We start from the raw sequence: 17706 nt of genomic DNA, 5'->3' as shown, positions 1-17706 counted from the left end.
CAAGAATGGAAGCCAGGAGCTAACTGAGTTTATAGCTGTGTGTATATGAATGTGCATGTATGTGGGCGGAGAGATATACATATATACCTGTAGTAGGAGGCTGCTTGTGTGTTCCCAGCTGCTCAGACTCAGAAATAACCACACAGAAACTGTATTGTTTAAATCACTGCTTGGCCAATTAGCTCTGGCTTCTTAATTGGCTTACTCTTACATCTTAATTTAACCCATTTCTATTAATCGGTGTGACGCCACAGGGCTGTGGTTTACTGGTAAAGTTCCGCCCAATGTCTGTCTCTAGCAGGGCTACATGGCCTCTCTTTTTCACCTTCTTTCTCCCAGCATTCAGTTTAGTTTCCCCCGCCTACCTATATCTACCCTGCACCAGCTTAAGACAGTTTCTTTATTAATGAATGGTATTCACAGCATACGGAGGGGAATCCCACACCATATACCCAAGTGTGTACAAATGCTCGCAGGATTTTTAGCATACAAATTGCCAATTAAACATCTACATGTTTCTTTCCCACTAAAATTCTGAATGTGGGACCCGTATTAGATATGGAAAGATTGAGAGTCATGGAGAACTCTGTATTTACCTAATCCAAGATGCTGAGGTTTATCTGACTATCTGACCCTTGGATTCAACTTATTAAATTTGCATGGTTTAATTAGGCTCCATTCTGTGGCATTATGCATTTGGTTTTGGTGTCCAGGTTCTCCAGCAAAAGGAACTGCCTAAGGCCTAGGAGGTATGACAGTCCTATCTGCGGCCAGAAATGGAGAGAGAGATGGCACTGGTGCTCAGCAATTCTCTCTCCCTCTCTCTCTCTCCCTCTTCCTCCCCCCCCCCCCCTCATTCAGTCAAGTCCATCAGATGGTACAACACCTTCAGGGTTCATCTTCCCTTCTTAATGTCTCTGGAAACACCATCATAGGGACACCTAGAACAGTGTTTCCATGGTAATTCCAAACGCAGTCCAGCCGACACTGCAGGTCAACCATCGCATTGCCATGTCTTCCCTTCTTTTCTAACATCCCTTTTCAGCAGCACTGAAGGGAGTTCTCACACCTCTTTAAAAAGAGGCACCTAAGGAGACTGTGGTACGCGCGCTTCACGACTTTTAGGTGGGGTGCGCACAGCTTCACGACTTAGGTGGGGTCCACGCAACTTCACGATGTAGGTGGGGTCCACACGGCTTCACAACTTGGGTGGGGTGAGTACATTGGGAGATCCTACTGCTCCACACACCTGAGTAAGGGAGACTACACAGCTTCTCAAAGGTGGTGACTGTCTGAGCACTCATAAATTACAGGGAAGAAAAAACCAGCCTGGTGCACAAGTCCAGTAACAATTTCCTGTGCCCGTTTCCTCGGTGTTACCGTCATGAGCAGATCGGTTAATACTGTTAGCATCTTTTGATACTTTGATGTTTTTGCTTCTCCTTAAAGCACTACTGGAACTCATGCCGCTGAATGGTTCCTTTTATTCCCCAGTCCTCTGGTATGTTTGCATTCCTGCGTTTTACTGTCTACTACGTTGTGGCTATGACTGGAGAATGCAGGAATCGCCCTCTTAGTAAGGACCCTGGCCCCTGTGTTTGAGCAGTGAGCATAACCAGGGAGCTTTTTTTTTTTTTTTTTTTGCCGTGTAACCTTCTTCATATGACGGGAGGTTTAGAAGTTGACAGTGATCTGTGTGTGAATAGACGGACAGGGAATGTATAAATTCCTACCTTACGGCCTGGAAATTGTCACATCGAGTACCTCACACTCTCTTTGTATATCTTGAACCAGCCTGAGCTGTTCCACAGGCTCCAGAAGACAGACTCAGCCACTCAGTGACAACTAAGTGTTCTCTGAAGGACTTAGGGGATTGTGGACCAGAAGGAGGAAGGAGATGTTCCCCTTACAGGAATCCCAGTAGAAAGTGACCCAGCCAGGTCAGAAGATGGTGTTGGGTGCCCTGGGACTGGAATTAAAGGAATTGTGAGCTGCCCAGTGTGGGTACTTGGAACCAAAGCCAGGCCTTCTGCAGGGAGCATTGAGAGCTCTTAATGACCAAGTCATCTCTCCAACCACAAATTTTAATAAAAGTTTCTTTCTAGGGCTGGAGAAATGGTTCAGAGGTTAGGAGCACTGACTGCTCTTCCAGAGGTCCTGAGTTCAATTCCCAGCAACCACATGGTGGCTCACAACCATCTGTAATGTGATCTGGTGCCCTCTTCTGGCCTGCAGGGACACATGTAGGCAGAACACTATACACATAATAAATAAATAAATCTTTTTTAAAGTTAATTCTAAAGAAACTACCGTGGTACATTTTAAAGAACCACCTCTCTTTCCCAGAACTGCCCCCCCTCTTCAGTTTTTCAGGTAGGAGAGCAGGGAGGACTTCAATGAAGCTAAGCCTTGCAGAAGGCAGTGTCATATGACGGCAATGCTTTGAAAGCTTCGCGGAATTCTCATACATGCTTCATATAATATCACTTTAATGTCCGTGTGGCTAGATCCCTTTATAACAGGACCTGTGGGTCAGAGGTCATTGGTAAGCCGATGTTATCTGTTTTACTGTAATGGATTGATTCCTTGAGACTGTTGTGAATGTGAGAACTCTCTCTCTCTTGCGTGTGTGTGTGTGTGTGTGTGTGCGTGTGTGTGTGTGTGTGTGTGTGTGTGTGTGTGTGTTTTTTGCTCCATTCCTTCCCCCCTTTTCCATAAGATTGTTGGGGGAGCTTAGTTAGGTGCTTCAAATGGCCAGGCTACAGTTTAGATAGCATCTCTGAGAACTGTGAGCCTATGAACTCTGCTTCACACAGTACAAGGGAAACCGCTGTTGTCCTGTGTGGGGTAACAAAGCACACGATACACTGTTCAAAACAGTGACCATGCCCTAAAGCCACAAAAATGACAAGGCTCAGTTGACAAATTGGTAAATGGAAGGACTACGTGGATTTTAACTGTGCAATGTGGAGTCCTGTGATCACCCCCGAGGGTGCTACCGAGACCTTTGATATTGAACAATGAAATCATAAACACGAGGGACGGTGCCTCCATTGCTGCTGCTACAACTGCCCCCATTGGCCGCCCGCCTCCGTGCTATTAAGTGGTGTTTATTACATTCTTGCCGCCAGCAGTCAGAGCTGTGCACTGTGGTGACTTCCTGGGGAGCCACCCCTAGCCACCCCGTGAGACATCCACACACAGATGAGGAAAAGTGACTTTTAAATTGCTGAAGAGTTGCACTGCTTGTGCAAAGTGAGTCCCAGCTTCTGATGTCTGCTCTTTCTATCTCCCAAACTGTGTTTTCTAGCCCTGTCTTGCAGCTCCTTTCCCGGCAGAACTCCTTCGGCACCACGAAGTTATCTCTAAACTGAGTTCTTTTGGAGGGACTCCCCACCCCACCCCAAGGCCAAAAACCTGCCTCAGACAAACCAACTTCCATATCCTGAAAGGACAATACAGCGAGTGCCTTCTAAACATCCTTCCTTTATTTAAGAAATTAAAGCCTAAAAAAAAAAAAAAAAAAAAAAGCCACCGGTAGTAACATTCCCTCCAAGATCAGAGGAACATACACATTTCTGGCAGCAAGTCCAGACATACCAAAGCGTGTATTATCTAGAGCCAAGGACTCGAATACCATGGCATCTGAAAGAGAGGCGAGCATGTCATTTCAATAGACAACTTGTTCATAGGCTTGGGATCCTCCCTGCTGAACTGACAGGCAGTTGGAAGAGCGGGGTAAGACAAAGAGAGCAGTTATTGCCAGCTGGGGGGAGGGGGGGGCTGCACATCCCGGGGTTCTGCTCCTCAGTGTAACTGAGCAGAACTCCTATTGACTCCCATTAAACGTCAGTTGACACTCCTGAGTGTGGGGCCCAAGCTCATGTTATTCATTTACTGCCCATCATTCCCAGAATTCCTTTTGGACATGACCAGTGAGTTACAGCCCGGTTTCAGGCAGCAGGGCACATTTACGTACGGGCTGTCCTGTTGGGAAGGGCTATTCAGCCGATGATGAAGGAACTCAGGGCAGAGTTTCCAGGTGAATGGTTGAGACCGTCCAGAAAAGGCCTCTCATAATACCTGTAAAACTGAGACTGTACGTTGTATATAGAAAGTTGTTCTACCTCATCGGATGCAGCCCACAAAGACAGGACAAAGCAACGAACAACAAAAAAAGCCTGTGGTCTGATCTCCACCAAACTGATTTTTGCTGTCTCTGTTTCTTATTGTCCTTTGACACAAGTTGACCTTTCTCTCGGGGCTCAGAGGTGGCTTGACTCGTGCCGGAACCCACCCCATTATCTCACAGGGGAATTGGCTCAGTAAGAAGGGGGAGCTTTTCCTTCCTTTGGCTCCGTGGTTCTCAACCTGAGGGTTGCCACCCCTCAGGGGGTCCAAAGCCCTTTCAGGGATCACCTAAGATCAGCTGAACACATTTATGTACAATACGATTTATAAAAGTAGCAAAATTACAGTTCTGAAGTAGCAACTAAAATACTCTTATGTGTTGGAAGGGGTCACCACAACCCGAGAACTGTGTGAAAGGGTCACAGCCTTAGGAAGGGGGAGGACCACTCTTTGGCTGGACAGTTCCTCACTGAGCATTACCTACTAAGTCGTGTGATTCTGAGGGAGAGAGACTGAGAAAAAAATCTAAGATGACAGGGTGAAGAGACAGGCTCTGGATGACGACTGATCCCCCCAAATTCACCTCCGGGGAAGGTGTATCTTCACTGAGCTTGTTCCGTTTGATAAATTAGATCCTTCCTAGTCAGTTGGAGTTGAGGGGTCCTCAGTCCTTTTGATGTGAGACTCATCCTTGATCATTAACTAGGATCTCGTACGTTGGTTTAATTCTTGCTAGTTCTCTTCACAAGTACTGGTTTCTAGGAAACATGGGCAGATAGCATCATATCTAGTAAATAAGTATGTTACCTTTCTGTAACAAAGTACCAAGGGAATAGACTAACTAATAACTAATAATAACTAAGTGCTATTTATCACATGCTTTTAACACCTCAAGCCACGGGTTTGGCCCTTTTGCTTTGGAAAAGAGCGGGGTTTCTTCTGGGCATCGAGAGGATTTAGACATTACTTGGAAAGCTATTTTGAAAATGTATACCACAAAGAAGATAAAAAGTATGTCAGGGGCTGGGCCTACTGGGCGGACAGACTCAGAAGAATCTCATTGAAAATCTGCACTGGCAGCATCGGTTGTTCCCGGCTGTGAGCTCAGCGTTCACTGATCGTGGGCACAAAATGGTCAGTGTTGGGATCTTTGACTCGTAATTGCACCTTCATACAAATATCCATATGCATTATATGTGTAAGCAAACTTGAAATGGGGTGTTTTTAAATAACTCCCTCTGTAGCAATGCAATGCACCGTGGGTAAAAATTAAGTGTCACTGGCGGTCACATTCCAAAGGAACGTGCACTTCAGCCAGTGAGTACACAGACCAAGCAGGACAAAAGATTAAAGGCAAGAAATTCAGATTTCCTGAATAGGAAGCCATGGAGCCCAAAGGAGAAAAGTCGGATGCTGTATGTAGATGGATGGGCTTGTTCGGGGACTTACATGGCATCCGAACAGAAGGCAGGCATCTCCATCCATCCTCACATTTTGGTCCCAAACAACAATGCCTAGCATGAGAATAGAAGCCCTGCGGTGTGGAAGCTTTGCCTTGTGTTTCCTATGCTGTAGACACCGTAGGCTGTACAGCTCACATCCATACTCTAATCAGATCAGAGAGCAAGTGATAAAAACAAAACAAGGAAATAGTTCACTCGTGTTCAGCACAGGTACTTTTGCATCCACAGCCTCGCCTTAATTTTTTAGAGGTTGAAGGGAGTCAAAGATAAATAAAAGGGGTAAGGCAGGTATATAGATAGCAATAGGGTCATATTCGATGAGGCGGGATGTCTGCTTTCAACAGAAATCCGACAAGAAACAAGATGCTATTTAGTTTGTGAAACACTGAATCTTTGTTTTGTTGAGACCAGGGACTGGCTATGTAGCCCGTGTAGACCAGCCTCAAGCCCATGATCTTCCTGCTTTGGCCTCCTTAATTTCGAGATTGCAAGTGTATACCGCAAGGCCTGGCTCAATAACTTGAATTTACAACAACAACTCTTCTTTTCTGAGACAAGCTGTTACTATAAAAATAGTTTTCTAATGCTGATTTGTCCTTAAAATATATTGGAGACATTCTTTCTAACCCTGATCTTTAAAAAGAGTTATTTTAAAATATAATTTTCTTATTTGGTCATTTTCCTTCATGAAGTTATCGTCTTAGAAATATTTTACTTATATATTCTTTAGTTTCAAACAATAGTTGCCAAAACACTGATTTGTCATTTTAAAATAATTAAAAGCATGGGGGTAAGCTGAAAGATTACCCCAAAGACCTACCTCTCTGGGACCATGTGATATGGGGATCAAAAGATGTGAACCAGGGGGGCTGGAGAGATGGCTCAGAGGTTAAGAGCATTGCCTGCTCTTCCAAAGGTCCTGAGTTCAATTCCCAGCAACCACATGGTGGCTCACAACCATCTGTAATGAGGCCTGGTGCCCTCTTCTGGTCTGCAGTCATACACACAGATAGAATATTGTATACATAATAAATAAATAAATTTTGAAAAAAAGAAAAAGATGTGAACCAGGTACCCTGGGCTAGAGTTGGGATTCCTGTTGACTGACCTGTGAGTGTCTGAAGGTCATCCCACCTTCACGTGTGAATCTGAATGGCACTACTTCAGATGGCCACTGCGAGAAGCCTGTTGGACGATGGGCAGTTAGTCACTTTATTATACATTTTGTGCTCTTCCTGTATGGACAGTGGAAATGTGAAATTAAGTCACATCCTCATCTATCAAAGTTGGTTTTGCTTGGTGATGTGCTCATGAATCAGTGTTCAGAGCTACGTTCTGGAAAATGCCAACAATCCTAAATACAGCTTCATGGTTGTTAGATGACAAAATGCCTATCCGGGAAGCCAAGCTAAAGCAGACAGTTGTGGGGTTGATGTGAAGTTCCTCTTAGATTTAGAACTAAGTTGGAAAGCCATCCAAATAGCTTTTCTTAAAAAAAAGAAATAGAGACATTGTAATTCACAGATTTTTAAGGAAAGAGTCATGAGACGCAGAGAAACTTCTGAGGGAAGATCCAAGAGAAAGACATCCTTGGGAAAAGCCGGGATGCTGGGGCCTCTCTGCAACTGTGAGAATGTGGAAGAGGAAGAGCTCATTTCCATAACTGGTGCAAATGTCTCAGGATATAAGCTAGCTCGTTCGGGAATCGCTAACATTTCTTCGATTGAATATTAAGCTTCCTCCAAGGAAAATTGCTCTGCAGCTGAAGCTAGCCGCACATCAGTGCCAAGAAAACAGTGCTAAATTTGGGCTCCAGAAGAGATGAGGGTCACTTAAGTATCACAGGGCTCCCAGCCCATAAACCATCCCTTTGTAGTTCTTGAGAACATAGGAAATTACCAGTAAACTTATCCTTTAGGAAAGGATATGCCTAAAATCATGATTCAGCTTTTAAAGTTTAAAATTCAGTTTCTGTGACTAAATGTTATAGTTTCTAGGAAATACTTAGGGAGCCAAGTGAAACTCTGAAGCCATTTCAGAACTGGGTGTGGTGGCGTGGTGCACACCCGTGATGACAGTCCTTAAAGTGAAGTCAGAGGATCAAGAATTCAAAACCAGCCTCAGCTACACAACAAATCCCAGGCCATTCTGGGCTATATATGACCATGTCCCCAAAACCTAAATAAATAAGTAAATAACTAAAAACTTTGCATTTCAATGTAAGACCTGAAATAATGCTTTTAGATTCAATGAAAGTCAAATGGTAGTGCAAATAACACCGTTATTTCCTCTCAAGCATATGGGAATGGTGTGTGTGTGTGTGTGTGTGTGTGTGTGTGTGTGTAATAAATATATGTATAATGCAAATCCAAATCCATCTTAATGTAACTGCTTTATGGATAATAACAATAGGCATCTTAAGTTGACTTTCAAGCATGTCACCCACAAGTTGGAATAGTGACAACAGATTTGTACATTAATTATTTCTCTCTTCAGATAGTGTTTGATTTCATGTCCATTACCTTGTAGATGTCTTCTTTCATTGTGGCATACACACGAGTCTTTCCACCTGGTGAACTTGGACTATAGCATCTGTCTCGACTGTGTTGAGGGCATACTGCTTCCAACATTTATACTCTGTCCTCTGATAGCCCTAAGAACGAGCATAGCCACTCAAGAGGAACCTGTGGGCCTGGAACCTACGGGCACTTAGTTCTTCTTTCTGTTGTTCTGTGTAGCTGGGGAGCATGTCCTCCCATATGCAAGAATGTCGTATAGGAAAAAAATTGAATTGAAAATACTTTGCACAGTCTTTAAAGCAAAAATACAATGTGAACTTTAAGAATAGAAAAGCTAGCCAGGTGGGGGGTGGTGGGTAAAGCAGGCAGATCTCTGAGTTCAAGACCAGCCTTGTCTACATAACAAGTTCCAGGTCATCCAAAGTTATATAGTGAGACCCTGTGTCCGATAAACAAACAAGCAAACAATTTTGCCACATTGCTGCTCAGATCTCAGGATCCCCAAAATATGCCCTTTCCTTTTTCATACACATTCATGGGATTCTGACATGAATGTCAGCAGCTGTTCATTTGCTGGAGTGCACGGCTTTGTGTCGAGGTTGGGTTAGCCCTGCATAAGCCAGCCTGGAGAGAGAGAGCAGTGCACAGAGGTCTGTGGTCAGAGAGGCCCCTCGAGGATGCGGCCCATCAGTAGAGCCTCCGGGATCTCAGTTTTACTTTACTGTTATATTAATACAAACATTTCTTCCAGGTCTCTTGAGGTTGCTGGTCATGGTGATGGTGATGCTTTGTTCTGAGAGGCAGTTTCCTGAATTGAATTTCAGGAGTTTAAATAAGAGTCTAGGGCGCTGGCCCAGTGACTAAAGTGGCGGACGGACGAATGAGCATGAGGTCCTGACTTTGGATCTGTGGCACTGGCAGAAAAAGCCAGGTGTGTCAGCTCGCAGCGCTGGGAGGCAGAGGCAGGTGGATCACTGGAACTGGCTGGCCAGCCAGCTTCTGTAAATAAGTGAGCTCCAGGTTTACTGAAAGTCTGATCTCAGAGAGTAAGGTGGAGGACCGGCAAGACAGCTTTGTGGATAAGGGCTACTTGGTACCAAGAGGGACAGGCTGAGTTCCGTGGAACCCGCACGGCAGAAGGCAACTGACTCCCGCAGGTGGTTCTCCGACCTCACATACATGTGGCGGCACCTGTACATGTGTGCATGAACAGAAACATGCGTAAAATAATGAAGGCAGAGGGCAAGTGAGGGAAGACACCTAGACATTGGCATCTAGACCCCACGTACTCCCACCTGCGCATGTGCAGTGAACATACACATCACAGGTACCCATACACGGCGTTCACACAAGCTTGGTGAAAGGTGTCATAGTCTCTCATGGTGAATTCTAGTTCTCCATACGTGGGAAGGCTGCACATCAGGCCTCCATCCTAATCCCTGTGCACACACTTCACCAGCCACGGAACCATTGGGATTGTCTTAAGTGAAAGACTTGGAAGAGGCTGCTGTCTCTTTCAGGGAACAATCGTTATGGAATCCACACCTTTCAAACATTTCACAGAGAGCTCCCACTCACTGTATTAGAAAGAGAAGACCAAGCAAGGTGAGGCACCCCGGCCTCAGAGGCCCTTATGGACCATTGGCATCCGTAGAAGAAGAGCTGACTGACGTAGAAGGGCTTGACCTAGTAGTGACTGCCCTGGGTGGGTGAGGGAACACTCCTGAGAGACACACGAAGGAAAGTGAGCCTCTTTTCCCACCTCCTCCTGGACTGGCTCTAGACTGAACTGCTCCATTTCGTGGAAGTGAAAGGACTCCTCATGAGATTAAAAGAACTGATAGACTCGGGTTGTTTCAGTTTCAGGCATAAACTAGAGAGACTGACGTCCCTGTGCCTCAGTTTCCTGGTGAGAAAATGAAAACAATGAGGCACACGCCTTCCCAGGCATGAGGGGGCAGGCGTGCAAAGTATAAAAGGTTTTCATCTTTCTGCAGGATACACATGTGTAAAAGAGTATGCATTTTTTAAAGATTTATGAAAACATAATGTTAGCCATGCTGGAGATTAATAAGCAGAGTTATCACCAGTCTTTATGAAGACGCTGGCAGTGGCCAAATGTGTTTGCTGCCAAGAACCGTAAGAACTCTGCTTCCCTGTCTCAACACTTAGTTCTGAGCTGAGAGATGCCGCAAGCAAGATAAGAGGCCTGCAGTTTGTTGTCCCGAAAGCTTTCCAGCTGGCAGCCTACTTCCTTTCTGTTTTTATGAACGGCGGTAGTATTATGATTTGGTCTGCGCTTTTTTTTTTTTTTAAGACCAAAGCCATTCATAAAAATAAAAACAACAACAACAACACCAAAAACTTTCTGGGCACAGTCTGGAGCCATCGGGTGCCAGAGGCTGGGAAAACATCCCAGCAACCTTAACCGCAACCAGCACTGAAAGCGTTCAAGGGTCTGTTTGTTTGGTGGCCTGAGAAGCATGGAGGGCTGTGTCTAAGTGTGGCTGGGAGAAGTTCTGTGACATGAACTAGGCCCGCAGCCAAGGCTGGCAGAGGTTCAGACATTGTCTTTCCCCTCGCTGGAGTGTCAGGACCTAATTCATGGAAAATTGGGTGAGCTGGCAGCTCTTTCCGAGAGTTTCATTGAGACGCAGTGTGCAGCACTCACGTGAATGGAGCTCCTCAGCCAAGAAAGGAGGGGGCAGGCGAGGAGTAGAAGCCAGGCAGCCTGCGGGAATGTGTGTGGGTTTAAAAGGGCTTGGGAGTTAAAGGGCACAGGTGTAAGCGGCAGGAGACATGAGGAAAAAGAAAGGTGATTTCTCCTTAGAAATGACCTTTTGGAAATGAATACTCCGTCAGTGCACACTTTTGGATCCTAAGAGGCATGAAGTCCTGTGCTTCTTGGGTTCAAGTCTGCCTGGGGAAAAGAAAAAAGAAAGAAAAAAAAACCAACCAAACAAAAAAGCCATCATCTCAAAATCTGGGGTTGGGTGATGTCATCTCTACTTCCGTTCAAAGTCATGGGTTAGACCTTTCCTTTTTTTGTTCTTCAGTAAGTAACAATATCTTTTTCCTCCCTTTTTAAGTCTTTAAATTTTTTTTTAAAATCATCCATCTTTTAAAAAATGCTGTGCAACTAAAAGATAAAAAGAAAAAAGACAAAAAAATACTGTGCAAATTTTATATAATATTTTCAATATACAAGGAAACATCAGTCCTTTGTAGACATGTTGACTGAGTTTTTTGTCCCGTCCCATCTATTCTGTTAGCCACATGGCTTGGTACCTTTTTTGGCGAGGCAGTCACATCTTCCTTGCTCTGTGTCTGGCTTCCTCTGTGTGCTTCTTTGGGGCTAAAGGGCTGCAGACTGAAACTTTTCTCTTCCCAGAATTCTTGTTGCCCCGCCTATATTTCCTGCCTGGCGACTGGCCAATCAGCGTTTATTTAAAATACAAGTGACAGGATAAAAGACCATTGTCCCACAACACAGACATTCTGTACTCTGTACATAGGGAGTGTAATTTAATTCTTATGTTTCTGAAGGCATGTAGCAATTTCATTTCTTTCACGTGCATCTTTGAATCAAGGTGGCTCAGTTATATTTGCAAACTTCAGGAATTGTGTGAATGGAATTAATAGGGTTTATAATAAGACATAAACATCCTCAGGAAGTGATCTATCAAAGGACTGGGGCTTCAAATATACCTTTTGTACCACTGAAGAAACTTTGATGGAAGATTAATTTAGGCTGCAGGAATATCTCACTCTGAAGTTTCACTCAGAGAAGAGAGGAGTACTGGTCTACCAGGACAATGAAATGCACAGCTGTGGATATGACCATCACAAAAGTGAATAGATTGAGCTGGGCTGCTGGCATGTGACTTTTAATCATAGTACTGGGGAGGCAGAGGCAGGCAGATTTCTGAGTTTGATTATAGGCTGGTCTACAAAGTGAGTTCCAGGAACGCTAAGGCAACACCAAGAAACCCTGTCTGGAACAAATGAACAATCCATGAAACAGAAAATAATGTTCACAGACTGTAGATCTGATAAGGATTGTATCCAGAGTACAAAGAACCCTTGGGTCTTCTCTTAGTTGGGTTTCTATTGCTGTGATGAAACACTATGCCTAAAGCAAATTGGGAAGGAAACGGTTTATTTGGTTTACCACTTCCACATCCATAGTCCATCACTGAAGGAAGTCAGGACAGGAACTCAAACAAGGCAAGAACCTGTATTCAGGAGCTGATGCGGAGTATGGAGGGTGCTGCTTACTGGCTTGCTCCTTGTGGTTTGCTTAGCCTGCTTTCTTACAGAATCAAAAGCCACAAGCCCAGGGATGGCCCCACCCACAATGGGCTGGGCTTCCCCTCGTCAATCACTAATTAAGAAAATGCCTTACAGGCCTGCTCTTAGGGAGGCCTTTTTTTAAAGTTAGGTTTCTTCCTCCCAGATGTCTGTAACCTGTGTCTAGTTGACTAACTAACCAGCACAGGTCTCAACGTTGAAAGAAAAATGAATAACAGGTTTTTTTTTTTTTTTAATGAGCAAAACATTTAAAGACACGTTTCTTTACAAGAGCTAAATGGATGGCAAGTAGGCTCATAAAAATTGTTTCGTGTAATTAGTGAATAGAGAATTTAAATGGGAGCAGCAGTATTTAACTTTCCACCCAGTTGGAAGTCTAGAATAAAAGTGACAGACAGTAATAAGTGCTGGCGCATATGTGGAAAAATCAGTACATCACTGGTGGGCCTGACATTTTTACACCATTGTGTAACCGCTTTGGAAACCCATCTAGAAGCTGCTCAACTTGGGGAGGGACAACACTACCACTTCCACATTATCCATAATAAATAAAACATACCCACACTGGAGTGTGTTTATAAGTACTCATAGGAGCTGCTCATAATAGCCAAGAGGTGGAAACAGCCCAGAAGAGACACCGATTACTGCACATCCGAGAGGAAAATGTGGTATACATTTGCCAAACAAAGCAATTAACTGTTGATACTGAAGTAGTCATTTTCTCGGTTCTGTTACAAGAGGCCTGACAATGGTGATTTAAGACAGAAGGGGCAGAGTTGGGCTTACAGTTCAAAGCCACACAGTTCACAGTGGTGGGAAGCAACGGGGGCAGGATCCTGAGGCAGCTGATCACATTCCTTTCTCTCTTAGGAAGCACAGAGAGATGAGTGTATTTGCTCAACTTCCTTCCTCATTTTTCCTCCCTCTGGGACCTAGACAATGGGATGGTGCTGCCCCTTTCCAAGTGGGTCCTCTCTCTTCAGTCAAACCTTCTTGGAAACTTCTTCACAGACACACCCGGGGTGTATTTCCATGGTTATTGTCAATGCAATTAAGATTAGTCATCTCAGATGTTATTATATGCATTCCCGTCCTCACCAACGAGAAAGGGCAGACGTGCAAAGCATGCTGCATGATTCTTCCACTATGAAATGTCTGGAACAGACCAATTCATATAACAGAGGGTGGATTGATAGTAAATTCAGCTTAGGAAGTTGACTAGAGAGGTGGACAGTAACAGGCAGTTGCCACAGTTGGGTACAAAGTTTCTTTTATGGAAAGTGAAAATGCTCTGAAATTAGGTTGTGGTGTTCACCTGTTTCACCTGTTGAGTATAGTAAGGATTCCTTCCAGCTGACCTCTTTAAATGGGCAATGGTGTGGTCTATACATTTTGTCTTGGAAAAGATTTTGAAAAAACGTTAGGCTATTGGGGCTTTCCGCTTTTCAAGTTTTATAACATGCGGACTGAAAACTGAGTTACTCTTACAGCGAATCTATTCCAGTGGGGGCACTAGAGAGCCTGTGGTGTCCTCCTTCACAGTGGAGACTGGGAATAAACACTCTTTAACTTAGATCAACTTTTCAGACGTTGAATTCTCTCCTTTGCTTTGCAGATCCAAACCCACATTCAAGGCTTGAACACTCAAGTTTTTCCCCCTGTACGTTTCCTTTTAAAATATAACATTTCTCTTGTTTGTTTCTTCCTTAGCCACAGCAAGTCGTCCAGAAGAAGCCTGCTCAGGTGAGACATGATCTTTTATAATTTTTCTCCCAAAAGAACACAAGTAAAATATGTACCCAAAAAAGTTTTCCAAGCCTTAAGTTAGCATTTTCTCATTTTGCTTGTGCATAGAAATACTCTTGACCATTTGCTTTATCCTTCCGAGTCAGGAATAAATATATTGACTGAAAACCACAAACAGGGCCGGTGAGATGATTCAGCTGGTGCAGGCATTGCTGCCAAACCTGACAGCCCAAGTTTGTGCCCCAGAGTCCACAGGGTGGAGGATAAAGCCAGTGCTTGCAATTTGTACTCTGACTTCCAGTCACATGTCATGGTCGTGTGTGTGTGTGTGTGTGTGTGTGTGTGTGTGTGTGTGTGTGTGAAAACGGAAGCAACAAAACACCAAGACCTCCAGTGTGAAAAAGGCACAGTACCATACACAATAAAACTATGTTGGAGCTGTAAATAAGAATTTAATCTTATTATTATTTGTTTTTGTTTGTTGGTTTGTTTTTTATTTTTGTTTGTTTGTTTGGAGACAAGTTCTTTTTACATAATCCTGGTTGGCCTGGAACTCACTATGTTGACCAGGCTGGCCTCAAACTCACCGGTCTTTTCCTCCCAGGTATTAGGATTAAAGGTGTACACCTCTATGCCTGGCTTGTTTTACCAATTCTTTTTTTTAAAACATTTATTTGTTTATTATATATGCCGAGATTTATTATGTATAATGAGATCTTGCCAGAAGAGGGCACCAAATCTCATTATAGATGTGGTTGATGGGAATTGAACTCGGAACCTTTGCAGGAGCGCTGGTTAGTGCTCTTAACCTCTGAGTCATCTGTTATGCCCATTTCCCCAGTTCTTACATGTTGTCTCTTCCTCCAGACTGTCCCCAGTACTTTGGCTTGACATAGGACTTACTAGTTGTAGATTACTCTTAATGTATGGCTAAAAACAGTTGATCACTGAATTGTTCTGTATTATTTGATATCCTAAAACACCTCCAGTGAAGCTGATCAACTGGAAATCATGCTAATGTTTCACGGTAATGAACTCTCAGGCCTTGCTTAGAAATCATAACTCAGCGATATTAAGTTAAAGTTACCTTCACTGCCTGTAGTAATAAGCCTGGAGTTTCTTATCCAAGCTACAGTGTATGCAGAGAAGCACGAAATTTGTACTTGTTGAAGAAATACATCTTGAAGAAAATATAACTCACAAATTAATCACAATTTCCAAGGCTGTAAACTAAGCAATATAATATTCTGGGGAGGGATATAACTCAGGCGGAGGGCAGAGGCTTGGCTGGATTCGTGGGGACCTATGTTCAATTCTCAGCACCAAAACAAAGCAAAAGAGGTCCTGCTGTTCTCTTCCCGTTTTGACTTGAACGAATACTTGGGACATGCAGGTAGGACCTAGTCAAGTTAGTCAGCAAGTCATGAAGCTCTTCAGAAACCTCTTTCACAGAATTGAAAATACCCACAAAAAAGATGGCTTTCCTAGAGAGCTTTTTCTTTAAAGGATGTTGCTTTGCTTAGGAAAACGCCATGCAGGCAATGTCCGCATGTGTCTGCGTCTCTAAAAAACACTGCTTGGGATAAAACTAAGGTTTTTGCCAGGCAGTGGTGACCAACGCCTTTGATTCCAGCACTGGGGACGCAGAGGTATGCAGATCTCTGAGTTCGAGGCCAGCCTGGTCTACAGAGTGAGTTCCAGGACAGCCAGGGCTACATAGAAAAACAGACAAACAAAAATTCTAAAGTTTTCAGATGCACATAAGGATACGGGGGAAGTGAATTAAAATGATTGTATATATTACAAGTCTGGTAAATGCAAAACCATGCTAGAACACAATATATTCACTTCGTTATTCCTCATCCTGAAAGCCCAGCACGGCACAGACAAGTGCTAAAAATAGTCAGTGTCCTTAAGCAATCTTTACCTAAACAAAATGTAAATAACACTCAATGTGCTCTGCTAACCCCTTGTCCTTCATCAGGAAGGAAATCAAGAGAAAGAGAATGAACAGGTGCTGTGTGTCTGAGTCAGAGGAAGCCCCGGGGCTGGACATTGCGTCATGGTCCGCAGATCAATAACCTCACACGTTTGACAGCATTGACGCCCGCTCTGCTCTTGGTGTCACAGGGAAGGCACACGGAACCAAAAGCGATGCATTAGGAAAGTGCATGATGCAGAGGCTCCTATTGCAGCTGTGCTTAGAGAAGATTCATACAGGTGTGCAAAGCACCTATACTCGGAGCCAGATGTGAGCGTCTCTTTCAAATCCTGCGCTCATGTCTGCTGTATGAGTCTTTACACCATGGGAATCAATACAAGAGTCCTATTCTGACCTTTGTTTTCCTAGAGAGCCAGTTGCTAAACACCCACCTACAACCACCAGCCCCTGCTCGCCTGATTTGAAGACTTTTGCTTAAGTACTTTTTTTTTTCTTTCCTTTTCTTTTCTGAGACAGGGTTTCTCTGTGTAACGACCCTAGCTGTCCTGGAGCTTGCTCTTTAGACCAGGCTGGCCTCGAACTCACAGAGATCCACCTGCCTCTGCCTCTGAGAGCTGGGATTAAAGGCGTGCATCACCACCGCCCAGCTGCCTAAGTTCTTTCTATGAATTCTCTGTGTGAGCCTAATGGGCAGCCAAGAATGAACATACTCAGTGAAAAAGGAGGGGGAAAAAACGGCAAGATGTTTGAACATTTGTTTAATGCGCAAATGGCCACAAAAATGTCAGTGTTTATGTGATCTGTAGGGGACACAGATGAATGAGGAGGAAGCCAGGGGTTAGTAAGGGAATGGTTCCCTAAGAGCTGAACTTCATGGATTCCTATGATTTTGCTAGTAACACTCTAGTTACAGAGGGGAAGGTGGAGACGTAACAGGAGCTGTCGTAGGTGACATAAGTGTACAATAGTAGCAAGGCACAAACACATGCATCACAAGTAGAAATCATTAATGTGAGTGCAATTGATTGTAGATCGAGCTTTAAAACACTAAGGATAATAAAGCGAAATCACGCAGGACCCCCCTCCCCCCCCCCCCACCACACACACACACACACACACACACACACACACACACACACACGGAGTCAGGAATCTGAAAGAAGCCACAAGAGAAGCCATGGCCATCGCCGATCTGTCAGGCTGTTTTACAGACCTTGTTCCAAATTTTCCCTTTAAAGGAAAGGAGCCGAGACAGAATTAGAGGGAAGGGAGCACAGCCCACGGGACCACCTAATTTATATTGTCTCGCAGCACAGTGATGAATTATGTAAACACGGGCACTGCATGGAAGTTCACGGAGGATAATGTAAATTTACAGAGCAGCTGAAGACTCCCTTCCATCTGGTTCTTCCCAGATACCCTCCCAGAGAGAGGGCTTGTCCCCACGGAAGTCTCTGTTGACTCAGGCTCAGCCTCTCTTCATCACTGGGAGGGGTGGCATTTAGGTCCTGCCTTGAGGCGCTGACAGTTAGCAAAATTAAGTGTGTCACCTGAAAAGTAAAGAGATCGCCATGCATATGACCAGAGTGCTTCC

At 44.2% G+C, this 17706-nt stretch overlaps 1 protein-coding gene across 2 annotated transcripts in view; it reads left to right on the top strand.

The window, feature by feature from the left end:
* Hmga2 (high mobility group AT-hook 2) overlaps nucleotides 1-17706 on the top strand; it is a 113863-nt gene that overhangs the window by 87479 nt on the left and 8678 nt on the right. The window contains exons 4-5 of one of the 2 annotated variants that reach the window (XM_041673903.1): nucleotides 14135-14167; nucleotides 14317-14338. In XM_041673903.1, coding sequence (XP_041529837.1) covers nucleotides 14135-14167; nucleotides 14317-14322 — 39 coding nt within the window. In that variant the 3' untranslated portion in view covers nucleotides 14323-14338. Of the gene's footprint in view, nucleotides 1-14134; nucleotides 14168-14316; nucleotides 14339-17706 lie in introns of those variants that run through there. The other variant, XM_041673895.1, reaches the window with a different exon arrangement.

The sequence above is a fragment of the Microtus oregoni genome, unplaced genomic scaffold (assembly GCF_018167655.1).
Source record: "Microtus oregoni isolate MIOR12 unplaced genomic scaffold, Mior012 000001F_ref0000356, whole genome shotgun sequence".
In the NCBI taxonomy this organism is placed as follows: Eukaryota; Metazoa; Chordata; class Mammalia; order Rodentia; family Cricetidae; genus Microtus; species Microtus oregoni.
Note: the sequence above shows the minus strand (reverse complement) of the source record. Positions and strands in the feature narration are given on the sequence as shown.